Below are 27,044 nucleotides of genomic sequence, written 5' to 3' on the forward strand. Positions count from 1 at the left end.
TTTTCCATACTGAAATTTTACTCCATTTTAATCAAGGTCGTGCAGTTTGCTTTCATCAGCGCTCCCCTGTTTTGGGGAGGCTGAGGACTTGCATGGGCCAGCACTGCTCGGAAACCAGACCGTGACTTTTCATAGAGAGAGGAGCCTGGTGCTTGCAGGCAAATGTTCAGCTGTTCTTAAAGGAAGGCCCAGGACTGATCAGGAACCTTGGCAACCTTTGGGGGCTCTTGGGGGCTCCTACTGTCCATCAAGGCTCAGACATGAGACAAGCAGGTTTATCTGTGAGACTCCCTTGCTCAAATGAAGCAAGCTCAACCCGTCTGCAAACTCACCTCTAAGGTTTCCTGATGCTCACCATCATCCTAGGTCATCAGTGCCGACTTTTCTCCTCTGTGCATAGTTCATTTTCACATTTCTAAATGACACCTGTTTCAAAGAACACACTATCATCCTCTGGCTTTGCCTCAGCCCTAACCGTGCAAGCCAATGAAATTTCTTAAGCCTTCCCATGAGCAAGGCAAGGTGCTGGGAATTTTAGGGATTGCAGAAATGTTTCACAGCACATTGGCCTCCTCTCTGAGCCCGGGGTCTCCTCTAGATATAATGTGCAGGTAGGAAGTGAAAGTTTGCCTAAAGCCCAACAGTAAGAATGTGTGGCTTTGAAGCAAGCTCTATCTGCCAGGGTGTGGCTTTGAAGCAAGCTCTATCTGCCAGCGTATCTTCCTTGAGATTTCACAGTTGGACAGTGGTTTTCTTCTCCACCCTCGTTCCAGGCAATCAGAGAGTCCTGCGGTCCTGGACTTGACCAATAAAACTTTCAAGAGAGACGTGTCCCTGGGAGGCTGCAGTTTAAACCCACCGCCTTTCCTCCTGTTGCTTAGAGGTTCTACAAGGCTTAACAAATCCCACACTTTCAATATCAACCAGGTAAGGATCCCCAACACTGGCTTTGCTTCTTCCCCCACCCCCCAAGGATTCTCAGAAGCAAATCCTGCCTCATGTGAGATGTTGGGGAAGGGGTGGGAGTGTAAATCGCCTGATCCCTTGGTGGTCGGGGCCCCCATGAAGTGGGATTGATGGGTCGATAATAGTTGGATTATACCAAAATGTAAAAAAAAAAAAAAAAAAGGTTTCCTCTCTTTTACTTTGTACCTTGGTGAAAATTGGGCAATTTTTGCTGACAGAACAAATTGAATCTGAAGTTTCTCAAGTCCTACAGAGGATGTCTTGCTCTTTTGACACTTCTGTTGTGTCTCCAGTGGTTACAATATATACAGGAGTCATGCCCCTTCCCTGCCCACAGACAGCCCTCCACCCCGCCTCTCGTGCACGCCCCCAGGCCTTATCAAGACCAGTGTGGTTTGACCTTGACTGCCCATTAGAAACAGCTGGGGGGCTTTTAAAAGCCTAAGGCTCAGGCTCAGTTTGCCTCCCCCACCTCAATCAGGTCAGATGCTCTTGAGGGGGGGGTTGGCGCAAGTGGCAGGAGCTTGTAAAGCTTGTAAAGCTTCCAGGTGATTCTAATGTACAGTGCTAAGAGAGTCTGGAAGGAGTACAATTTCTGATTTGAAGGAGCAGAAGCATCATAATGAATTGGACACAGGGTTAGGACTTAAAGAATTCCTTGCTGTGCCTGAGGTCAACAGTCTGACCTCCCCACGTCCGGAGGTTACAATTAAAACGATTAATGGGTAATGCTGAGTACCTCCTTTGTGCCAGCCATCGCGCTAAGCCCTTTAAGTGGCTTTTCTTACTAAATCTGCAAGTAACCTTGTGTGGGAAATAGTATTACTAAGCTTCTAAACTTCCGTATCACCATCCTAAAGTAATAGTAGCCAGGGAGTCTGTGACTAGCCACATGTTAACAGGAGAAAATGCTGCAGGGTAGAAAGGTAAGCAGTTGGCCCAGGTTCCCACAGATAGAAGGCGGGGTTGGAATTCAAAACCAGACAGCCCCCCTACCCCAGCCCATGCCCTCTTAACATGAACACGCTTCTCTTCAACACACTTTTTACCATACCCCATCAGCCCCATGCCGCTCGCCTGCCAGTGTTTTCCCTGTGGCACAGTGGCTTGGAAGAGTTGAACGGACAGCACATCGTCCGAAATGTTCTATACTATTAAGAAGAAATACAGTTGGTAGAGGGGAGTCATTTTACTCTTAGGAGAAGAACATTTTTAGGATGGCTCTCAGGAATGAGATCATGTGTTCCCTCTTTTTACTGGAAGGCTGAAGGTTATGGAGAGACTGAATTAACCCAGAGATGGTGGAGATGGAGAGAAGGAAATGGATCCAAAGCTATTGAGAAGATAGAATGTACAGGACCTGGATAATAATTGAATGTGGGTGGCAAGGGAGAGGCAGGAGTTAATATCAATCCAAGGCATCTAGTCCGGCTTATTGGATGGTTGGAGGTGCTGTTCATGGAGATAGGAGAAGGACAAGTATTTGGAGGAAGAGACTGAGGGGAGTGTGTTTTATATTGAGTGACAGGAGCCCGCAGGACATCTCCAGGGAGAAAGCTGGCTGGGCCTGTCAGGTATCTCTGAGGGGGCCTCAGCAGATGGCAGGGGCGGGGGCTGGAACCCTCCGTGTGGGAGCTGCCAGCGAACACACTGTATCGAATTGTGCCCCTGTTCTATGCAAGCCCCCAGATTAGGTGGAATAAGGCGTTAATTCTGCCTCTGAAAGCACTGACAGAACGAAAGCTAACAAGCAACAAAGCTTTGTGGTTAAGGACTAGACTTTGGGGTCAGACTTGCTGGGTTTGCATCAGGCTTTATCACTTACTAAGTGTGTGACCTTGGGTGATTATACAAACTCTCTGTGGGTCTATTTCCTGCAACATAATGAGGATATATAAAGTAATAGCTCATAGTGGTGCTGTGAGAGTTAAACGGGGGATAATAAACACAAACCATGTAGCAAAGTGTCTGGCACCCGGTGAGCATCAGCTGTGGTCATCATACACTGTAACAACCTAAGTGAAAGGCACAAAACATGCACCAGACTGGGGTGGCAGAGATTTTCCTGCCCCAGAGATCAGGAGGTGACACACCAGCTGGGTCTGGAGAATGGGCTGGATTTAGACACGTGAGTGGTGCCACTGTGTGAGCAGAAGCCCAAAGCCAGAGGCAGGATGGCTGCATAGTATTCCATTGTATATATATATACCACATCATCTTTATCCATTCATCTGTTGATGGGCATCTAGGTTTGGCTATTATGGACATTGTTGCTATAAACATTCGGGTGCACATGCCCCTTCCCTTCGCTAGATTTGTATCTTCAGGGTAAATACGGAAAACCTGATCTTGAAGGAATTTAAATTTGTTGGGAAGCTTTTAGCTATTAGCTCCAAGTGTAAAATGGCTTAAACAGTAAGAGGAGCTATGAAGTCAAGTAATAGACAGTTCGGGAGCAAGTAGGGCTTGAGGCCTGGCCCGGCTAAGCTCATCCCAGCTCCATCCTGTGTAGCTCAGGGCTTCCTATCCTCACCCCAGCAGTGCCCAACACCGCGTCCAAGGATCCGCTGGGCTTTATTAGTAAAGAAGTATTTCTCAGAGGCCCCGCCCCTTACTCCCCCTCCAAGCTCACTGGCTAAGAGGGAGGTCACATGTTCATCCCTCAACCAACCAGTCCCTGGCACGGGGAATCCATGCCCTCTGCCTTGAACAAACAGAGAGGCCAGCTGAGCCCTGGGTCTTGGGGGAGTTGTGGGCACAGGATCAAAATCTGGGCTCCCCCTAGCCAGGAAAAAGGGAGGAACAGCTGGAGAGGCTCAGTTTCTAACACTTTTTCCTCCTCCTACTTGATATTTATTACAGTTGTTTTTGAGCATTAAAACTTTGTTCTGTTCAAAAGCTCATCACATTGTCTAGCTCAGGACGCGCTTCTGTGTATGGTTCAATTCTGGATAAAGTGAAGACAGGCTGCTCCTACCCCCATGCCCTGCCCCTTCTCTCTCTCTCACACTCACCCCTTCTGGTTCCTGCTCTCTGTTTTTGCACTGCCCTGCTGCAGAAACCCAAGGGAATGGCTGGCTCCAAGATGGGTAGCAGGTCGTCGGCTCCATGTCCCTCTGACGGGCTGTGCAGGCTCATGCTGCTGGCCAAATGCTGGCTCTCTCAAGGATGCCATGATTTTCCCACAGCTCCATGGTGGGGAGGGGCTCTGGATACCCACTGGCCTCAGGGGCGACCGCTTGTCAGGAAAGAGGCCAGACTTGTGTCAAGGATGGGAAGAACATGCATCGTCCCCAAGGATGAATTCATCTCTATTGAGTAAATCTCCTAGGATCAGAGTAAAAGCTGAGCGAGGCACTTAGCAAGATAAGTATTCTTTACTCTTTCCCCTTGATACTGAGCTCTCCTGAGTTTTTGCTTTTCTGCCTTGCAGCCATTGCAGGACACACCAGTGGCCTCCCCACGGAGAATGGAGATATGGCGAGAGGCCCAGTCTTGCCTACCACCTCCTGGGGCCCAGGCCAGTCATGGAGCCCTCAGGTTTGGGGACAGGCCCACCAGCCACTTGCTGTTCACAATTCCCCAGGAGTTGGTGACAAACAGGTATTTTGACTCAGAACCCGACCCCACATTTGTACCCCAGAGCAGGTCAGCCAGTAGGACACTACGTTCCTGTCACTAATGAAGTGGCAACACCACTTTTGGGGAAAGGGGGGCTGGCCCGCGCAGGGCACAGCCTGTGACTGCGTGAGTGTGCTCTGTCCCCACAGCTGGAAGGCACACATGACATGTGCTGCTCAGGGCTGAAACAGTCCGCTGGGCTCTGGTGTAGAATTGATGGCATTCTAAAAATACGACTGTTACTTCCTTTCAAAGCTGCTATTTATTTCTATGATAAATCACCTTTCTTCTTGACATTCTATAGTCAGAGAGAAATAATTCTTGTAAGTAGACTCAACGCCACATAGATCATTTTTAGAGAGCCCTTTTGGATTTCTTGTGCTAACAAGTCGCATCTCTTCTGGGGAGGAGGGAGTGAACAGAGATGTTAATTATGTCAGGGAAAAAAAAGTAAGAAAACAAGGCTTGTCATTTTCATGTGATTTGGAGACATAAATAACAAGGTGCCAAAATTCCTTTATGATTTATGTACAGAAGCAGAGTTTCCTGGGGTCAAAATGGCCTGGGTTTAAAACCCAGCTTTCAGTCCCCACTCAGCCACTCGCTGGCTGTGTGACCTCAGGCCACTTGCCAGGTGAGTCTTCTGGGATGCAGATGTCAAGATGGGATTAGATGTTGCAAGAGATGTTCTGTTCCTGTGGGAAATAAAGGTGGAGGGGGCAGGGGCTGGTGGGAAGAACCTTCCTCCGAGACAGGGGCCCCGCACCTGTGAATGATGGAGCTCCTGCAAGCGAGGGTCGCCCTTTAGAAGAATCCAATGTTGGGCATCGATGGCCTGGGTCTAGTTTTGCTGTTGAGCTCGGTCCTTGGCTGGGAGTCACCCATATGCCATTGCAGATCGAGGGCACGGGGACTGGGACCTGCCACCCACGGTGCCCTACACCAGTTCACTCAAAGGGGGTTTGGAGCAGCAAGTTGATGGGTACCATAGGCTGTTGTTCAACTTTTCTAAGCCTCAGCTTTCTCTCCATGAACTTGGCAACAACATTGTTTTTGCAAGTTGCGACATCTCTTTGCAACACAGTTTTCTCATCACTTAAATGGAGCTGATAATGCTTTCCTTGTAGGGAGGGATGCAGTAGCTTGCAAGGAGCGGGCCCTTGGAGGCCCACTCAGTAAGCCAAGTGCATGATTCACGGGCAGCTGTGAAGGCTGGAAAGGGGAAGGGTGGAGTTTGGAAGGAGAACCCTATGCCAGCAGCTCCTCATCTCCATCTGTGCCACGGAAAGGCAGGTGATCCCTGACTTGCCAATGGAGACTGAGAAATGAGGTCCCACTCAGTTATTAGCCCTTCCTGGGGCTACCCTTTGGGAGGAAGGCCTACTCCCCATCACTGTGTTCTTGTTCAAGTTGACCTTGGGGACAGCAGTCTCTTGCAGATGCTGCCCAGCCTCCCCACCTTCCTGCCTGGGCTCGGGCTGTCCTCCACCAGCGCTGCCCTCCTCCTCCCTGCAAAGCCCCTTCCTGTCTTGCATCTCCTCCCGGAGCATGCTCAGTGTGGCGAGTTCTCTGGCTTCTGATGATTCAACCCCAGCACCTTCCCCTGTCACACCACGGGATATGTAATCAATGGGGAAGTGGTAAATATATGGTTAATATATTTTGGTTATAATATATGGTTGATACTCCTTTGCATGGTATATAGATGAGCATATTTTCAGGGTCATGCAAGTCCCGAATATGGACTATTCCATTGCTCTCCTTCGAATTTATATTCTAGCAATCCGTTGCCTCTCCTTTGAAATGCTGCACCACTATTTTCTCCTGCTGATGAATGTATAAAAAAGCCACTTCACTCTCTGCCTGACTCTCCCATCCACCAGCAATGAAGCGTCTGAGCTACAGCATCGTACGCGGGGATTTGAATCCACTGGAGTCTTTTTTGGGTGTTAGGCAGTTAGCCTTTTATGAAAGAGAGCTGCTTTAGGAAATAACTCTGGAAAGCAAATGTCAAGCCTGATAACCAAGCCCACATATGTAAAGTACTTTAATTCTGTAGCAGGTTCGAATATCCTCCTTAAATTGGCTAACCCTCATCCTCTAAACCTCCGCACGCAGCTCCACCAAGAGAAATATTGAGCAGTGTCACCATCTGGTTGGTTTAATTTAACAAATATAGATTTCCCTTCCATTTTGAAGAACACCGTCCTCAAGGAAACTCCCTCATCTAAAAAATTCAAGTATCTCTGCGTTTGCTCAGCTTCACGGTAATAAAAAGCAAAGAGAAGTGACAGTGTCGTTTTCTCTTCCACTTCCTGATACTGCCTCCAAGTTTTCCATTTATCATTTAATTCAACTATTCCATTATTTAATTCCACTCAACTGTTTGTCAAGTGCCTGCTGTGTATGAGGCACCCAGTGGGGATACAGCTTTTAGCAGGAGAGACCAAGTTTCTGCCTTCTGTCAACCCAAGGAGTGGGTGGTAACAGCCTGCTGATACCAGGATCCCCCACTACCTTTGCATGCTGCCGTTTAGGCACCGCTATCAGTGCACCTGTTCACCAGAAACACCTAAGAGCAAAACCTCCATCTCTGCATTCCCAGCGCTCACCACAGTGCCTTTACACATGCTGCATACTCATTCAGTATTTGTTGGATGCATGGGTAGGTGGGTAAAAGAGTGAACGTAAGTTCTCGTGCAAAGTCCATCTTGCTCAGCCAGATGTGCATACACTATGGAACCACCATGCAAAGGAGTATTTCATTTTCTTCTTTTACTGCATGATGCTTGCTTAATTCCTGTTCTATCCTAGGTGGGGTCTTAAGGTCCAAGAAATAGAAAGGCGGGTGGGAGAAAGTGGCTCCATACGTTTCTGCCTCTGTGTTAAATATGTCTCGCAGAAAGAAAATGCTTACCTGATGCTTGAACCAAATCCTTGTTATTCCAGATGCCCCCTCACCCCCTGCACACACATACAGCTTTTATAAATTCTCAAAGAGATCAGTCATTTAATCAGCACATGCCTTAGTTTGTTCATTTGAATAATGAGGGTTGGGGTGTTTGCGCCTCACCCTCTCTTCCAGCTTCAGGGACTCAGGAAAACACTAAAAACCTCTCTTTCTTTCTTTGCCTGTTGCTTTATTTTCCTGACAGGTCACGGTTTGCTGTGGATGTGCAGACGGCTTCTTCCAGAGGCCTCGTGTTCTTCACGGGCACTCAGCAGTCTTATATGGCTCTTTACCTCTCAAAGGGACGCCTGGTCTTTGTCTTGGGGGCAGACGGGAAGAAACTGAAGCTCAAAAGCAAGGAGAAATGCAACGATAGGCAGTGGCACACGGTAAGCGCCGGGGCTGTGGGGGCTGCGGGGGCTGTGTGAGAAGCTCCCATTGCCATGGAGCTCCCTGTGGAGAACCTGGACAGGCGTCTCAGCCGCCTACTAGCTGCAGAGCTCAGCACAGACAGAGCTTGTGTGCTCAGAGGTACCAAGCACCCTAGCACCTTGGCCATGAAGACCACTGTGTACACCGTGCAAGGATCTTGTGCATCAATGTCTCAATGCCAAGATAGGCTCGATTCACTGCTTCTTCAGTCTCCACCATGCCTCCCTGGCTCTGTCCCCTCCCCCTCCCATCCCTGCTGCCTGGACCATTTCTCTCTGTCAAGATAATGTCCAGGTCTCTGGGGCTCCTTTCTGAGCCCAGAATATCTTCTGCATAACACAAGCTTCAAGACCCACATCCCTAGCTTTTCAGATCTTGCCTGAAGGCATTCCAGATGGCAAGAGATACAGGATAAGAAAGGATAAGAGCTGGGATTCAAGAGAGAGGCAGGGCCCGGATCATACAAGTGTTGCAGCCAAGGTGAGGACTTGGATTTTATTCCGAGTATCTCTGAAGCTTCTTAAGACTCTTCAACTAAATAACGAGCATTGCATGAACAGGTGGATATTTTCAAAGCTGTCTTTAACTGAAGAGCTAAAATGGGGATGAGTGGCCAGATGGATGCCACTGCCTTTGCTTCAAGAGGCCACAGGGAACATGGACAGAATTACCCTGTCTAGCATCTGCACCCCAAACCGAGAGGGCTTGCTGAAGGATCTCGCATGTAGAGCGTGAGAGAAAGAGGGGTCCATATCAAGTCCTGTGATTTGGGACCAGCAATTGGGACAATAGAGGGACTGCTACTGAGACACAGAAAATGGGGAATAGGGGCATGTGGGCTGGGAAGGAGCAGTTTACAGCTGGGCAAGAGTCAGGGTTCTGCTGTGAACCTCCTAGGGTTGAGTTGCCTGCCAGACATTCAAGCCCACTGCTCTAGAGAGTAAAGGGCAGAGGTCTCATAGCCGTGAGATGGCAGAATGCACTGTAGAGCCCAGGGGTCTTGACTTTTAGCAAAGAGTTGAAAATAGGTGCTCCCTTGTTAGTTAAAAAGTAGCCACTGGCCCCTTGCTCCAGGAGCCCTGCCAAAGGATTTTTTAAAAAATATTGTATCCATCTATATGAGAGAGAGAGAATGCAAGTGGGGGAGGAGAAGGAGGGGGAGATGTTCAAGCAGACTCCATACTGAACGTGGAGCCCAAAGTGGGGCTCAGTCCCAGGACCCTGAGACCATGACCTGAGCCCAAACCCAGAGTCTGGTGCTCAACTGAGCCACCCGGGCACACTGAGGAATCCTTGTAAAACTCACTTTTCTGGGGGTGCCTGGATGGCTCAGTGGGTTAAAGCCTCTGCCTTCAGCTCAGGTCATGATCCCAGGGTCCTGGGATCGAGCCCTACATCAGGCTCCCTGCTCAGCGGAGAGCCTTCTTCCCCACCCCCCCCAACCCCAACTGCCTGCTTCTGTGCCTCCTTGTGATCTCTCTCTCTCTCTCTGTCAAATAAATAAATAAAGTCTTAAAAAAAAAAAAAGCTCACTTTTCTAGCTTCCTCTATTCAGTATCTAACATGATCTCACAAAATCATGATGACGATGACAAAAGTATGGAGAAAATTTTCTGATTTCTTTTTTAAGATTTTTTTAATGTATTTGACAGAGATACAGAGAGAGAGGGAACACAAGCAGGGGGAGTGGAAAGGGAGAAGCAGGCTTCCCACTGAGCAGGGAGTCCAATGCAGGCCTTGATCCCAGGATCCTGGGATCATGACATGAGCCAAAGGCAGACACTTAATGGCTGAGCCCCCAAATTTCTGACTTTTTAAAGCTCCTTGAAGAAACAGAAAAACATTGTTTTAAAAAAATGTCCTGTGATCAGTAATGAAATGCATCACCAATTGTCAAAGATAAAACATGTTAACATATTTTCTTTACTCTTAAGGTGGTGTTTGGGCAAGATGGAGAGAAGGGGCACTTGGTTGTGGATGGTCTGAGGGTCCGGGAGGGAAGTTTGCCTGGAAATTCCACCGTCAGCCTCAGAGCACCCATTTACCTGGGATCCTCTCCCTCGGGGAAGCCAAAGGTAAGTAGTTACCCTTCACGGACACACAAAAACATGCTCAGCATCACTAATTGTGAGGGAAATCCAAATCAAAAGCACCGGGAAAGAGCACCTCACTGCTGTCAGAATGGCTTTTATTAAAAGGACAAGAAATAACAAGTGTTGGTGAAGATGTGGGGACGAGGGAGCCATTATGACCGGATGATGGGAATGTAAATTGGTACAGCTGCTGTGGAAAGCAGTCTGGAGTTTCCTCAGAAAATTAAGAATGGAAATTCCATACAGTCCAGTAATTCCACTGGTGAGAGTTTACCCAAAGAAAATGAAGAAAGACCCTAATTCCAAAAGATATATACACTCCTGTGTTTACTGTAGCAGTATTCACAGTAGCCAAGACATAAAAGCAACCCAAGTGTCCTCTGATAGAGAAATGGATAAAGATGTGAAGATGTGATAGACACACACATACACACACAGAGGAACATTAGTCATAAAAAAGAATGAGATCTTGCCATTCATGGCAAGAGAGATGGACATAGAGGCTATTTTGCCAGATGAAATAAGTCAGAAAAATACCATATGATTTTACTCATATGTAGACTCTAAAAAACAAAACATATGCGGGGCGCCTGGGTGGCTCAGTGGGTTAAAGCCTCTGCCTTCGCCTCAGGTCATGATCCCAGGGTCCTGGGATCGAGCCTCCCATTGGGCTCTCTGCTCAGCAGGGAGCCTGCTTTTCCCCACTCTCTCTGCCTGCCTCTCTGCCTACCTGTGATCTCTGTCTGTCAAATAAAATCTTCAAAATATATATATACGAACAAGCAAGCAAAAAGACAAAGAGACTCATAAATACAGAGAACAAACTGGAGGTTGGCAGAAGGAGAGGTGGGGGAGGGACCAATAGGAGAACGGGATTAAGAGATACAGATTTCCAGTTGTCGAATAAGTAGGTCATAGGGATGAAAAGTACAGCAGGTCTGTGGTCAGTGATACTGTAATAACTGTGTGGTGACGGATCATTACTACACTTAGCATGGGGAGCATTTGGTACCAAAAAATAGTTATGCTTTAGAACCATATAGAAAAATAATTCACCTTATAATAAAATTCTGAAGGTGGTGGAAAGGCACAAACTTCAGTTACAAAACAATTAAGTCCTGGGGATATAATGTATGGCATGGTGACCATAGTTAATAATAATAATAATACTGTATTATATATTTGAAAGTTGCAAAGAAAGTCGATCAAAGAAAGTTGCAAAGAAAGTTCTCATCTCAAGAAGAAAGGGACTTGTAACTTTGTGTAGTGATGGATGTTAACTAAACTTATTGTGGTGATCATACCACTATATACATATACATAAATACGTATATTTATATATATATAGAGAGAGAGAGAGAGAAAATCACTATGCTTTTACACTTGAAAATATTATATGTCAGTTACGTCTCACATTTTAATCATTATAATTACATAAAGTATTCAAGAATCTCAAAATATTTTAAATAATTTTTAAAATCCCTAATTGAGGGGTGCCCAGGTGGCTCAGTGGGTTAAGCCTCTGCCTTCGGCTCAGGTCGTGATCTCAGGGTCCTGGGATGGAGCCCTACATTGGGCTCTCTGCTCTGCGGGGAGCCTGCTTCCTTCTCTCTCTCTGCCTGCCTCTCTGTCTACTTGTGATCTCTCCCTCTCTCTGTCCAATAAATAATAAATAAAATCTTTAAAAAATAAAATCCCTAATTGATGTCTAAAGCCCACAGAGAATATTCCCCCTTTCCAACCCTTCACTTTTTAAAGAAAAAAGGATTCTATTTATTTATTTGACACAGAGAGATAGTGAGAGAGAAAGAGAGAGAGAGAGAGAGAGAGCACAGCAGGGGGAGCAGCAGTCAGAGGGAGAGGGAGAAGCAGGCGCCCTACTGATCAAGGAGCCCAGTACAGGGCTCGGTGCAGGACTCAATCCCAGGACTCTGGGATCATGACTTGGCTGAAAGCAGACACTGAACCAACTGAGCCACCTAGGTGCCCTCCCAACCCTTCACTTTCAAGGTTCAGCTTGACACACTGGCCTGAAGGAATGAATCTAGGGCTTCTCCATAGCTTTATAAATACGAATCTGTCAGTTTCTCTTCCAAGAAATGCACAAACATAGGTTTTAGATTATAGATGGAGATTTTTGATTAAGATATTGTTTTCCAAACTTTAGCAATTTGTGTCACATTCAGCATCTTTGCCAAACAGAGGTTAAAAAAAAATTATTTAATAGCTTGCTCTTGGTCAACTCACAGGTTGTGTTGATTTTATTTTTTTAACATGTGCTGTTGAGGGGAGGGGCAGAGAAAGGATCTTCAGCAGGCTCCACATTCAGCACAGAGCCAGAGGTAGGGGCTGATCTCACAACTCTGAGATCATGACCTGAGCTGAAAATGAGTGGGACACTTAATCAGCTGAGCCACCCACAACCCCCAAAGTTAAGTTTATTTAAAACATATTTTTGTCTCCCCATGCATGGAAACCCAATATTTTTTGCCATAAAGAGTAGGTAACCACAAAATAATGGTATTAATAATATAATATAACATTATTGTGTATATTAATATATATTTGTATATTTATATTAGATATATAAATATAAAATAAAATATATAGTAATATATATACTTACCTATTAATATATAATAATAATAGTGATTAAAAAAAATTTTTTTTTATTTATTTGACAGAGATCATAAGTAGGCAGAGAGAGGGGGGGGAAGCAGGCTACCCACTGAACAGAGAGTCCAATGTGGGGCTTGATCCCAGAATCCTGGGATCATGACCTGATCCAAAGGCAGAGGCTTAACTTATTGAGCCACCCAAGCACCCCAATAATAGTGATTTTAAACACAAAACAGTGTTATTAAAGTCTGGCCAGATAGTGTGGCTATGCTCCCTTCATTTGGAGAAAAAAGAGTTTGACAACCGATCGATACATCTTGCATAATTACAAGTGGCATTTAAGACATATTCGTGCAAAAATAGAATGTGTTCCTTGTCTTAATCAGAAGGTTAGAAAGGGACGTGAAAATGGACAAACTTGGTAAGTGAATATGTGTTTTCATGTTATTTGGTGCCTGAAATAAAATTATCTCAAGAACCAAATTTAGGAAAACTTGGGGCTAAGGGAAAGAGACAAGTCCGTTTGTCCCAGGAAGCAGGGATGTGTGCGACGTTTGTCAAGGGCAAAGGTTTCGAGGTGGCCCTGGCTCCGGGGCTGAGCTCGGTGGGCACCCTGCTGCTCCTCTCTCCTGCCACACCAGCAGAGCCCCCATTACATCTGCATTACTTGCGGTGCTACACCCAGCTGTCTGTCTTCTCCCTGATTTGTCTCTTGCTCCCACACAGTGAAGTAAGGTGGCCGTCTGCACAGTTCAGGCCTAGAACCACCCTCCCCTGAACGTGCTGCCCCAGCCCAGCCCCTCTTGCCCCTTCCCTTGGGGCTGCTGGCCCATTCTGCCGTGATGCTTGCTTACAGTGCGGGAGGAAGGCCCAAGACCCAAATCTGGGCCTAATTCGAAGAGGAAATTTCAGGCAACTTGGATTCTAGGCGGTCAGGCTGACCTCGCCTTGGCCACCGTGTCTCAGCCTGGGAATAGGCTCAGCCTGGTCCACTTGAGTTTTGCACTGGGATTTGGGTCAAAGCCCCAGCAAGTCATAAAATATTGTTTTGCTTTATTTCCTATTATACATTTAATATGCATATATATTTATAACATATAATATAGTTATATAATCAGTTTATATTAATACTGCATGTAATTTTACATGTGCATTATAATAGTGGATAGTATATAATACTGTGTAATATATATGTGATATAGCATATAGTACATATGTAATAGAAAACATTAATTGCCAAAGAGAACCCTCAATGTTAATGTTTGCTTTTCTGTAACCTCTGTACCCATTTCCCTCTCATCGAGGTCACAGGTTGGGGTAGCTATTCCGAAGCACAATATGGGCACTCTTTGGCCCTGGATACATCACACTCAGGATCCTAATATAAGGCACAACCCATAGTACTCCATTGCATCACGCTTACAAACCAAGTTTCTCCTTGCAGCATTCCTTCCGCTTGAGGTGGCAAACCAACGCTTACTCTCTCCTCCATAACCTTTCAGAGGGCAGGCAACATCCAATCCCCGTCTCTTCTGATCACCAAAATCTGCGGTCGGCCCCGAGGGCTTCAGTGTTAGGGGGTGATCTCCCCTGGACGGTCTGAGCTTGGTTTCAGAGACAGGCTCTTCATTGGATTAGGTGGTAAATCTTAAGACACTAAAAATTTCATTGTGAGTCCAATGGGTAGTTTACCGTTGATACTGACACTATCTCTAATGTGCGTCTCTAATGTCACCATGTCTTAAAACTGGCCTATCCTGCATCTGTTGTGTAGGATTCCAGGGTCCTAAAAGCACTTATTCTGGAAGGAAGTTTAAGGATTTTATTCAGTGAGTCCTCCATTTCTTTTTGAAAACTTCTTGAAAGTTACAGTCTTTCTCCCCAGAAAAATGTGCAGAGAACATCCGGTATGTAACTTAAGGGATCACAGAATCCCCAGAGGTACATCCTTGGGCCCTCCAGGGAGGAGCCCTTCTTCTGGATAGGCTGCTCGAGGTGCTGTCCGCATCCCCCGATGCTGGGCCTCGTGTCTTCCTTTAACTCCACGGCGTTCATGATTTGTTGGTGGTACACTGAGCCCAACAACGTAGGAAGCTTTTTTACACTTTATTATTTTGGAATGTTTTGGCCTCTTTTTCAGTCAGCTGCCTTGCATTAAGCAATCACATAGGCTCACGAAACTATCAGAAGGGGTTTGCACCTGCAAAGAGACGGTGAGATGTGGACACCATAAGGCAAGGTTCCCCTCTTGTAGCCCCGTCTGCAGACCTGGGTCAGGTCCCTGACCAGCACTGGCCAGCAGCCTCCACCACCCCTGCCTCCTGCACGCAGGTGACCCCTCAGACTTCAGCCACCCACTGGACAGCTGGTGTGCAGCCTTTTCTTGGCAGTGAGGACAGGAAGCCAAATGAAACCGTCAGGCCCACCTGACTCAGGGAGGATGGTTGAATCCCCCTACCTGTCCCCTTCTGCAGACAGGTGTTCTGCCCTTAACCTTGGCTGCCCCTGTGTCTCTGGGAAGTGTGGCTTAACTTAATGAAGCTTGCTTTTTTCTTCTTGCAGAGTCTCCCCCAAAACAGCTTTGTGGGATGCCTGAGGAACTTTCAGTTGGATCAGAAACCCCTGGACACCCCTTCTCTGAGTGTTGGTGTGTCCCCCTGCTTGGGTGGCTCTTTGGAGAAAGGCATTTATTTCTCCCAGGAAGGAGGACATGTTGTCCTAGGTAAGGGTCAGTTGTGAAGAGTTTAGGTCTTGGAGTTTGAAGAACTCGATCCTTTTTTCTTGAATTATGATATTTTAACTAATTTTTTTTCTTTCCTTTTGAAAGCTAACTCTGTGCTGTTGGGGCCCGAATTTAAGCTGGTCTTCAGCATTCGCCCAAGAAGCCTTACTGGCATCCTAATACACGTCGGGAGTCGGCCGGGGAGGCACTTATGTGTTTATCTGGAGGCTGGAAAGGTGCGCACGTGTGAGGACAGGGTCTGTGGGTTTCGTTGCTGGAGACCACAGTGGGGGGTGTTGTGAGGGAGCGGGATTCCATCTTGTTTTAAGAGACCTGATTTCGGGGCTAACTTAGTGTTTTCCTTTAGCAAATCATTTGGTCGTGTTTCCTGTTCATCATCTTTAAAATTGGGAAGACTCAAACAAGCTGGGCCGAATTCTACCTGCTGCACTAAGTTACATGGCCCTAGGGAAGCTACTTAACTTACTTCAGACTCACTTCTTTATCTTTAAAATGTGGGTAATAATGCTGATATCTTAGGGCTTTTATCAAGAGAATAGAAACTGTCATATAGTCAATAAATGTCCATTTTTCCTCTCCTCCCCTTCACCTTTGTCACATCTCCACTTTTCCTCATAAGGGCAGTACCAGGAGTCATGGAATAGATGTTCCCAACAACTATCTACACCGTGTCATGCCCATGCCCATGGCCTGGTGTCCACGGAGTCAGTTTTGGATTTCCCTTATGGTCCCAACACCACCCACCCACCTCTGCGGCCCCCACAGCCAGGGTGGCCCCTCGGTCTGCCCCCCAGGCTTCCTTTGGGTTGACCTGGACTCCTCTTTCCGCATAGGCTTCTACTGTTCCCTCCTGCCCATCCCTCATGGGGCTGGTCAATATCCTATTCTCACCACCAGGTTCTACCTCTTTCCTTTTCAAAAACTCTTATAAAAAAAAAAAAAAATCCTTCCAGGAAGACCTCAAGGCAAAGAGCAAATCATGATAATGTTAAAGAGCAAAAATTCAACTGAGTGAATTCGAAGATCTTGTTGACCTTACTCGAGTCATGAATCAGGCAGCATCCCATCTAGCAAGCAGAGGGGAGCTCTGAGGAGTTGTACAGAAGGAGCGAGGGTAGGACAAGGCAGTCATAAGCAAAGGAAAAGAAAAGATTCTTCCAGGCAAGGTCACCTTCCATTAGGGCAAGGGCAGGGGGTCTAAGTGGGTGGATTACCTCACCTAACTTTTGGGGTGGGATTTGGGGAGGGCAGGGAATGAAGAAGACCCATATGACAGATTATAATGTCATGGGTGCTATTCAGAAAATTCCTGACTGATCTATTAAGACTCCATTTCTGGGGGAGGTTGAAAGGTCACTTAGGTTAGGTATTCAGCCCTGGTCTGGTAACAGGGTTTAGGGGGCTCCAATTGGGGCCTGTGTTTTTCTATTTAGCCATAATATGCCATTTTCCTTCACCTCTACCCTTCCACGGCTTATTAACCATGAGGGGTAAACTCCCAGAAGAAGATAAAACAGCCCAAACTCCTGGAACACTTTGTATTTGTGATGTGGCATTTAAGTGTGAGCAAGGCCTCAGATAGGCCAGAGGCACAAGCAGCCCCTTGCTGGCTGGCCTGGAGAGAAGGCCGGCTTTTCAGGGGAGCGGGAGGGGCTCCAGGAGGCCTTCTAGAGAGGAAATCATTACACACACAAACACTGAGACCTGATGACCTCCGTAAGGGCAGTGACGTTGTTTAGCTGGAAAATTGCCTGAGAATTGGCAGCACAATCTAGCTACATGCAAATTAAATGCAAATTAGTTACCAGCTTGCTGATTTTAGTCCTCGCCTTCCTTCACCTTGCTTCAGCCCTTGGCCCTGGCCCAGAATTCAGGGGGAATTCAGGATTCTATATGATAGCATGAGGACCTGACCCCTGGCGCGTGCCCAGTACAAATGCAATCCATGAGCTTGCTGAATTCGTTGAACAAGAGCCCCTTGTAAGGCGTGCGTTCATGGAATTATTGTCATTGTCGGGGCCTTGCAGCAGGGTATACGCCTCAGCCAGCATTTTTGCCTTCCAAATTTCACATCCTTCTAAGCTGCCACTGTCACATGCTAACAGCTGAGAAGGCTCTACCATGCTACCCAGTGCCCTCTGAGTGGAGCCTGCCAGAGGAGGGGTTTGGACTGGGAGGACAGGGCTCGTAGCTTTTGGCAGCGACGTCAGGCTGGGTCCCGGGGTTTGCAGCTTGCTCGTCTGGGAGGGGTGCAGCAGAGAGATTCTTGCAAAGCTGGCCCCCATATCATCTCCCGGTGTGGGAGGGGGCTTACGTCTAAAGTGCTTCGGGCTGGTGGGGTGGCAGGGGCTGGGAAGGCAGGAAGCCTGGGAAGTTGACTCCACCAGCCCTTCTGAAGGCCATAGGAAAATGCCTGTGTGTTCCAGGTCACGGCCTCTGTGGACAGTGAGGCAGGGGGCATCTTGGCATCGGTCACACCAAAGCGGTCTCTGTGTGATGGACGGTGGCACTCTGTGACAGGTATGATGGCCAGTAGCCTGTTGTTCACACCCTGAAGCTGTCTCCCTTTCCATCTGGACTTGAATGTCCCTGAGGCCTCGTCAGCAACTCAATCCCTGGCTGAGCTCAGCTACGCCCCCCACCCCCTTCCGGGTTCACAGTGCGAACACCACCATCCTCAACCCACCCCAGCAGTGAGGACGCAGTTCAGGGTGATTGCAACCCGTGCTCCCTCCTCGGTCCTCTGTCGCCAACAGAGAAGTTTTTTCTTTTCTTTTTTTTTTTGAGCTCGGAAAACTGATAAGCTGTTTGTTTACAAGGCAGTATAACATTGTGATTTAGATTTTGGCTCTGAAAGAAAAAAGAACAAAGAGGAAATCTCAGTTTGGGCCTTTACCTAAGTGACCTTGAACAAGCCACTTAATTGCTCTTTATCTTCCGTTTCCTCCTCTGCACAATGGAGGTAAAAAAAGTAACCTCCGCCTCCCAGGGTGAAAATCAAACGGGATAATGTATGCAAAGTGCCCCCCAGGGTCCAATATGTCGCAAAGTGCCCCCCAGGGTCCAATATGTCGCAAGGGCCCAGTTAGTATTTGCTCTTACTATTGTTAAAGTTTATTGTTGGGCTGGAGTTTTTTTGTGTGGTTTTTTTTTTTTTTTTCTGCAAGGGAGGTAGACTTACCACTGGGTGGAGAAGGGCCTGGCCTCCCGCAGCCAGTCTGCTGTTTTATGAGTAACCTGTGTGCGTGAGCTTGGAGATACATTAAAGCGCATTGGCTAAAATGTCTTTTGTAAAAAAGCTAGTGTCTGCTTGTCTAATTGGAATGCTAACTCCACAGCGATTAGGGACGACTGTTAACATTGGAGGAATTTTATTTGGAGGGTCAAAAAGCGACTCAGGTTTCAGAAGTCAGCGTCTCCCGGAAAGAAGCTAAGATCACATGAAATAAACATGACCTCTGGAGACGGGGCTCGGAATCCCAACCCATTCAACTTGTAACTGTCCTGTCAGGCTCCTCAATGCCTTGAGAGTCATAGTCTTTTCTCTCGGAAAGAAGAGTGAGATATCTTCCTCACAGATGCATTTAAGGATTGAATTCTGTAATGTATGCAGAATACCTAAATACCCCCTTGGCATTGAGAAATTAGTTGGATTTGAGTCTAGGTCAACTGAATTCCTACCAGCAGCGCTCCCACGGAATGAGTTGAGCAGAAGCCGGTGGTGACACACTAGCGTAGACTTTAAATATTGGGCAGGGCTCTCCTTGGGTGACTGACCTGACCAGCTTCCTTTCCCCACCAGTCACCATCAAACAGCACATCTTGCACCTGGAGCTGGATGCAGAGAACAGCTACACAGCTGGACGGCTCCCCTTCCCACCTGCCGACACTCGAGAGCCACTACACATTGGAGGTGTCCCAGGTAACTCTGGTCTTGACTTCTCCTACACACCCATGTTGCCCCACGTCAGCTCTTAACATATCCGTCTTAGCCCAGCAAATCCAACGCCCCAGCCCAGGGGTCGTTAGATGAGCAGCAGTTGGCTGGACGGTGGAGACAGTGAAGCCCTTTGCTCCAACACATGGGAAAACTCAATTGCTAGCAATGGGCATGTTGTATAGCCCAGGCCACATTCCTGCTGCTGCTTCTGTCCCAGGCCTATCACTTATAATAAGCCCCTCTTACAAGGCTGTGTTAACCTGGAAGTCTGGTATCAGCAAAGAATCAGGAAAGGGGCTAAGAAATTGGTCTCTTCTCATAAGTTGCTTAGATTTCCTGGTGAGTTATTAAGCTCTGGGGGGCCAGAATGAGAGGAGCAAGCAGGTTCTGGAATTCTGCCTGGAAGGAGCTTTGTCATTCTTCCTTCTTTTATGTTCCTCCCAATAGTTTGTTAATTTTATGGGTCTTCCATGACCCATAAAAAGCACTGGAGTTCAGAGTTATTATCTATTGATTTGGGCTGTGGAATCAGCTTCTTGGAAGAACTCAAAGAATAGCCTTGTTGTTGACTGATCATAGCAGGTGGGGGTGTGGGGTACCAGCTCAAAGGAGGAGGCCACCAGGTGGCCCAAGTCCCTCAGTCCCTTGAGCTCTAAGAAGACTCTTTTTTAAATTGGGTACATTCACTTGAAAGAATGAATTACCCACTGAATGCCTCTTCTTTTCTCTTGAAGCTGGTTTGAAGACCCTGAAGCTCCCAGTGTGGGAATCATTTTTTGGCTGTCTGAAGAACATTCAAGTCAACCACGTTCCCATCCCTGTCACAGAAGCCCTGGACATCCAGGGGACTGTCAGTCTGAGTGGCTGTCCTCATCACTAACTCAAACCCATCACACAACAGGGGAAGCCACGCACTAGACCTCCAAGAGCACAGCTCCCCAACACACCTCCCTCTCTCCCCACAGGATCATTCTTGACTTAAGACACCTTCTAGATGAGGTTGCTAGCAAGTCTCATTTTGAATTCTGACCACACATACTCATCATTTGGGCATTCAGTGCCCCGTGTGTATTTTATATAAAAATCCCGTTTCTCACAGATGTTGAACAAATTATTGCACGCTTTTGGTAATCTCCTCTTCCACTAAAAATGAAATGTCTTTTAAAGAACTTTATCTTCCACCTGGTTAAAAAAAAAAATAAATATCTTTTAAAGCACTTTAAAAACACCCAAATTGTACATGTGTTAAGGCTTATAACTTATGGGGTTAAATAAAGGCAGTGTATTCTTTAAATGATGATGTTTTATTAGCATTAAACCAATGGCTTGATGGGCATTGTTAATCATACTAATTCTTCAGCACATGTTCGGCATGCTACCTACAACATAATTTTCTGCAGATAATCATGAAGCACATAGCAGTGAGGTACTTTGTGTTCCCAATGTTGGACACATAATCAGGCACAAGAAGTAAATCCTGCCCTGAATGAGTACGCAGTCCAACTGGGGAGACACGCAGTATTCGTAAAATTTTTAAATAACTGACAAACCGAATTAATGAACCTCTATTTCCCTTTGGTTTCCCACGTATAGTCTGCTACCAACCAAGTCTCAATTATGATTATCAATTCCTTGAGGACAAAGACTCGGAGGAGAACTGAGATGGCTCTACATCCTGTAATTAAAGCTTTGCATGGCAAGCTAACAGAAGTTAGTAGGAAGGAGGACCTGCTTCTGGTTTTATCTACAAAATAATGAGCCATGTACGAGGCCAATAATATTACACAGCACCACTCTTCCTAACGAAGAAGACTAAGTAAGCATTTTTGCTTGTCTTACTTGTCTTCTACATGGTATTTGTCCCTCAGAAGAAAAAGAACAAATAATTCTGAAATTTGGACATAGTAATCCTATATGGTATCCGTGTTGCTCCCTGCTCTCTCTCTCTGAAACGGAGCCACACTCCCTTCAACCCAGTACTCTTTGATGACCCTCACACTGCAGGCCTATGGGCATGTTTTCTAACAACCATAGCTGTACAACCGTGGAATATTCTCCTGGAGAAGTAGCAAGTTCTCCATCACAGAGGGCATTCAACAGAGGCTGACTGGTGGGCATTTGGGATGCTGTGCAGACTCAGACGTTGAATTGCATGAACTCAAGTCGGGTGTTTTTTGAGAACATTTAATTTTCCAGTGAAATCTTCATCAGGCGATCACCACCCGGACACTGAGTCTGCACGAAGAGCCTCCATTTTACCTGCCTTGGCACCAGCTTCACTAAACGCGTGGTTCTCTCGTCCAGCTTCCTGGTGTTAACCTAAGTGACTTATTAGTGATTATTCATTAGCACTTCTAGATTCATTATAAAGGGATAACGAATTCACCTACACCACCGATCTTCCTTCCCTTTGGTAGTAGCTTGAAGAACAGCTGTCCCCCCACCTTATCCAAGTGTCCCCCCAGTTACCGGAAGGCAGCCGAGAGTGTCACAGATGGAATTACAGTTAAGGAAACAGAAAGCCCTCGGCGTGCCTCTTCTCAGACTGCCCATGTGTGTTCTCTGAAAGGAATGTCTACAGCTCCTCTACAGAAGCATCGTGGAAATTATTTGTAAACTGTAAAGTGCCATACAAATATTGTCCCTGTTGTCTTCTTCCTGACTCAAAGTCCCTCACGGGTTGGGCTGACCTTGCAGTGGGAGGCCCCAGAGGGACCATGGGCTCGCCGGTGGCTGGCTGGGTGCAGTTTGAGACAGGTCCACAGTTGGTTTCCTTTTGGTCCAGGAGTGCGGGGGAGGGTGAGAACACTGGACTGTGAGGAAACCCACTGGGAGAAGACCAACAGCACTGCCCAGCAATCTGGACAACAGTCACTCTGGGGCCATCACGGGACTATGAACCAGGGTTGTGCCTTCATGGGCTGCTTCCTTCAGCAACCTTCCCCACCCCAAACCCCTCAACACCCCCCCCATCCCCCAGGGTACCTCCTGAACTCACTTCTCAGTAGAAGGGTTGTTGAGTTTTTGTCAGAGGGCAATGGCTCTGGGCAGAACATGCGGACATTTCCTTCCACCCAGGTGAGAGGTGGTCTCACTTACCCAGAGAACTTCCATTTGTAAATAGCATGATTGTAATTGAATAAAACTGGCATCTATATAGTTCGCTATAGAAAAATCAGAATATGCAGAAAAGCATAATAATCACCCATCGCTCCTCACTCAGAAATCTGTAGGTCTTTAGTACTATGTCTGCATTCTTTTTAAATGCGCATGGATTTCCTTACAAAATTGCAATTATACCCCATATATTTTTATATGTTTTCAAAACTATATAGTGAATTTTCCCAGGTCTTTGACTATAGACCATGCCATCAAATGAATTTATCATAATGCATTTAACGAACCTCCAGTCACTTAGACAACTGGGTTGCTTCAACTTTTTGTGATTATAAGCAACACAAGAATGGCTAGGTCATGGAAGATAAATTCATTTCTTTATTTTCTTAGAAGTATCAAAGGGTATCTACCAGGTCAAAGGGTAGAACGTTGTTATGTTTGTAGCTAACTATTGCCATATCGGTTCCTCAAAGGTTATATGTCCACTTACATTCAAATCTTTTTGAACTGGCCTGAGGGTCTGATGCCACTAAATATAAAGTTGCCAGCATCCGCCCCTGGTCTTCAAGACAGACAGGGAGCAGCTGAGCACGCCAGCTCACAGACAGCCACCCTGCTCACACTCATCTGAGCCCAAATCCCAGCACCTGGCAAGCACAGTCAGCTGAAGTCTCTGATGGGTAATTCTGCAAAACACCCGAAGCCTTAAAAACACAGGCAGTTCTATTATTTGCCCCTAAGAACTAGTGCCAAGCCACAGAGAGCCACGTTTGCAGAACATGTTGCCATCGGAGAGCTCCAAACCAGTGCTGGGCCTGGGACCTGCTTCCAGGAAGGAGCAAGGCCCTCACCCAAGGACCTGGAGAACGTACTCTGCTCTCCGGGCAACCGCCCGGCTTCACCCACAGGCCCCGCCGGCCGCTCCCTCCTCCTCCATCTTGTAAGTTTGCTTTCTTTGTGATTGAGACTTAAAGATTTCACTGGGGCAAACTGGCTAGCGTTCAAGCTCCCATTCTGCTCTTTACCCTGCCCTCCCCCACCCCACAATAGAGAAATCCAAGACGTAGGTTCTTTTCACTCAACATGACTAATAATGGTAATAATAGCACAGTAATAACACCAGGGGTGGGTGACAGAGGTGTCCTGTTTCCAGTTCCTTAATTGACCAGACAATATAACTTAATTCCTCAGCATTGAAATGCTAGCATAATGTCTGCATGCCTGAGCGTGAAAAGCGGAGACAAAATTGGAATATCTCTGTTAATCATCCTTGGGGTGAGGAACAATTATTCTCCTAGAGGGCAGGGTCCTGAGACATTGAATACTATTTACTGAAAATTGGTTTTTCTCCTTGGTTCGTAAAGACTTCGGTGACCTCCGAATGTGAAGTGTACCTTTCCACTGCCAGAAGGTTTTAGTCCCCATAAATTTTGAATGTGTGGTTTATTTTACTCTACACAGAATCCTTGACAAAATGAGAATTGAGAATTTTAGAAGGCAAAGGCCTGGAACTTTCTACAGCATTTTGCTCATCACCAACACACAGCACAGCGTAGGCTTACTGATTAAATCATGCCTGCTCAAAAGGCTTTTGCTAATTAATCAGTAATGTTAATCATTTCACACCCAAGGAATGTGCGTTCCCGGACAAATCTAATAGAGCTGGGTATCCAGTGGCGTAGCTTGGCATGCTGTCCATTCAAAAGACAAATTTCAGTAGGTACTTATTATTCCTGTAGGAAATAAGCTTCCTCAGAAGTGGTCTGTGCCCTGAAAAATAAGTGAGCCTGTCTGGTATTCAACTACAGTGCCGTCATCAGAGAATACAATCCTTAGTGTCATGTTTTTGCAATGTCCTCAGTGCGGGGATTCTCTCACAGACGGAGGTGCTGTGGGATTTCTATTTGCTTCCTGCACCAAAATGTCCAGCTGCTGCCAAGATAGCTTGACAGCTTCTGTCAAGTCCAGATCCCAGTGGGGTTTATCTCCTGCTCTACTGGTCCCCATAACCCGTCTCTTCCCACTACCCCACAATTAGAGGGAAGCCCCTCGGGAAAGACAGTCCCCACCTTCAGGATAAACCTTTGCTCTTGGAAGTCATTTGAATCTGAGCACTCTTTGCCCTCTTGGGCCTGTTATTTCAATGGCGTTTCAGGCATGCAAGCTTTCTGTCAGATGGTTTAGAATATTCTAGAAGTTTGAGGGACAAAAAATTATATCCCTTCACAAGACTTCTCAGAAGTTCAATGAGCTGATGTAGCAAGTCGTCGTGGGTGTTACCTACTATTAATGTAAAACCGGGAACACACGTATTAGAAGCTGATGCTTCCTTATGCCTTTAGTTTTTCCTAGGAAAGGACCTCAAATGTCCAAAAGTATGAAAGCCAGAAACCTAATGAGGAAGTTTCCTATTCTACTTGTGGCTTATGTTTATCCCTTTTGCTGATTTGCCATTTTGGGGAGACGTTGGAGGAAGTCAGCGTCCCCCCCTGTGTTTACCATGTGTGCTATGTACACAAGCAAGATATATTTCAGGGGAAGAAAAAATCCTTTGTAGTAGAGGAAGCCTATCGCCAGCTCATGTCCCTTCACTCTCCCCCCTGAGGGCTGGCTGCCCTGACTTCCGAATGCCAGCACCCCCATTTCTTTGAGGCCTTTGTTTGATTGCCGAAGTCAGCTATGCGGGATTAATGCCCCAGGTGTGTCCCTTATCAATGACTCTTGGGACTTGGTGTCTTTTACCCATCCCTGCTGGAAGCACATGTTCTATACTGGTTTTATACTGGTTCCCTTAGTTTCTCCGGCAAAATTCTTTCCACCCACGGTGGAAACCAGCTTGGAGAGCTCACTTCATTGGCTGCCTTCCCTTCTGTGTCTTCCTTTCCTCCCTTTCCAGTTACTTGTGTTTCTGTCACCTCCCAAATAAACTACTTGTACTCAAACCCTTGCTCAGGCTTGGCTTCAGGGGACCCCAAACTTTAGATGCCCTCTGAGAGAGTAGATCTTGTCCTAAGTTTTCTTTTTTGAAGATTTTATTTATTTGACAGACCGTGAGAGAGCACAAGTCGGGGGAGAAACCGAGGGAGAAGGAGAAGCACGCTCTCTGCTGAGCAGGGAGCCCCATGTGGGGCTCGATGCCAGAATCTTGGGATCATGACCTGAGCCAAAGGCAGACGCTTAACCAACTGAGCCATCCACGTGTCCCACAGATCTTGTCCAGACTTCTGACCATACTCTGTGTTTTTTGGCTGTGCTCTCTGGAAGTGTAAAGAGCCCAGAGAACCAGATGTTCTAAAACTCGAACCACAGTTGTTGCAATGACACCAAAACGCTGAGACCGTAAAAGATTGCTGGGACACACAAACACTCCCCTCCCTGCTCGCCTACATGCCTTGTGCAAAATGATAACACATTTGGAGAAGCCCAATCCTGGCAGGAGTGAGGGGTACCCATCAAGAGCCCATGCATGAGGGAAATTTAGTTTTGCCTTGATCTCCGATGTTGCTCAAATGTCCCAGTTTTTCCAGTTCTGCCTGCAAGGTCTTTCTTGCATTTTCAACCGGTAATGGGTGGGTAATTGGCCTTGCTATCCATAAGTCACAAACTTATGTCCTGGGAGATAATGAGACATTTGAGGACTCATGAATAAGAGAGCCCCTGCCCTGGAGATTCTGAATCCCAAGGTAGGAGTGGGACCCCAAAATCTATTTATTATTTATTAAAAATTCTTTATTAAAAATTTATCTTTAATAAATACAGCAGTTGATTCTCCTAATCAAATATGGGAATATGGGAAATACAGAATTATAGAAGACGTACTTGCATTACATAGGACTCCACATTTCATTCCATCATGATTCTTCAAATACGTAGGTTTACCTAGAAAATAATCCTATTACTAGCCTCCAAACCAGGTACTCTTCTAATCGAGAATCTGCATTTAAAGAAGGGTCTAGTGTAGTTTTATAGTAGAATGATGAAAATCAACCTTCTGAGCTGCCAAAGTTGGGGACAACTATCAGTGTCACACAGGAAGTATCAGCCCATGGCGTTGCCCACCGGCAGAAGCCATTTTTCCCCCTCTCATCTCAACCGGGAAATAACTCCTCCTGTCAAAAGAGAGTGGGGAGCCATCTAAGCTGAATTGTGTGTAATCCAGGAGCAAAAAAAAGGTAGGCACAGACATTACAGGCAGAGGGAAGAGCATTGCTAAGGCACAGAGAAGAGAGTGAGCATGGCTTCAGGGACTTGATAGATTCCTGGATAGCTTGTGTGGGCGGAGTGTGACCACAGAGGAGGCAGGGACAGGTCAAGAGAGGGTATTGGGAGTGGTGAGGAACCAAGTCCTGGGGCTAGGTGCTACAAGACATTGGACAGCACAAGAAAGGCCCAGCGGGTGAGGCAAATTTCAGTGAAGTGACAGGGCCAAAAGTCAGGGTCTGGAAGACCCAAGAAGGGTGAAGGAGAGGTGAGGAAGTATCGGCAGCTCATGGAAACCACTCTTTCAGGTAGCTCGACTGTGATGAAAAGGAGAAAGAACAAGGCGGGGAGGTGGGGGGGTGG

The 27,044-nt window shown here is 46.6% G+C and overlaps 1 protein-coding gene across 6 annotated transcripts in view; it reads left to right on the top strand.

Moving 5' to 3' along the window:
* Nucleotides 1-20,658, top strand: part of LAMA3 (laminin subunit alpha 3) — a 263,998-nt gene extending 243,340 nt beyond the window's left edge. For all 6 annotated transcript variants that reach the window (XM_045065455.1, XM_013051465.2, XM_045065456.1 and 3 more), the window contains 9 exons: nt 774-927; nt 4,400-4,569; nt 7,743-7,926; nt 9,904-10,044; nt 15,244-15,403; nt 15,509-15,639; nt 17,851-17,944; nt 19,227-19,346; nt 20,099-20,658. In XM_045065455.1, coding sequence (XP_044921390.1) covers nt 774-927; nt 4,400-4,569; nt 7,743-7,926; nt 9,904-10,044; nt 15,244-15,403; nt 15,509-15,639; nt 17,851-17,944; nt 19,227-19,346; nt 20,099-20,244 — 1,300 coding nt within the window. In that variant the 3' untranslated portion in view covers nt 20,245-20,658. The remainder of the gene's footprint in view (nt 1-773; nt 928-4,399; nt 4,570-7,742; nt 7,927-9,903; nt 10,045-15,243; nt 15,404-15,508; nt 15,640-17,850; nt 17,945-19,226; nt 19,347-20,098) is intronic.
* Nucleotides 20,659-27,044: the final 6,386 nt, after the last annotated feature.

This window comes from Mustela putorius, unplaced genomic scaffold (assembly GCF_011764305.1).
Source record: "Mustela putorius furo isolate JIRA1106 unplaced genomic scaffold, ASM1176430v1.1 tig00003858_pilon_pilon_pilon, whole genome shotgun sequence".
In the NCBI taxonomy this organism is placed as follows: Eukaryota; Metazoa; Chordata; class Mammalia; order Carnivora; family Mustelidae; genus Mustela; species Mustela putorius.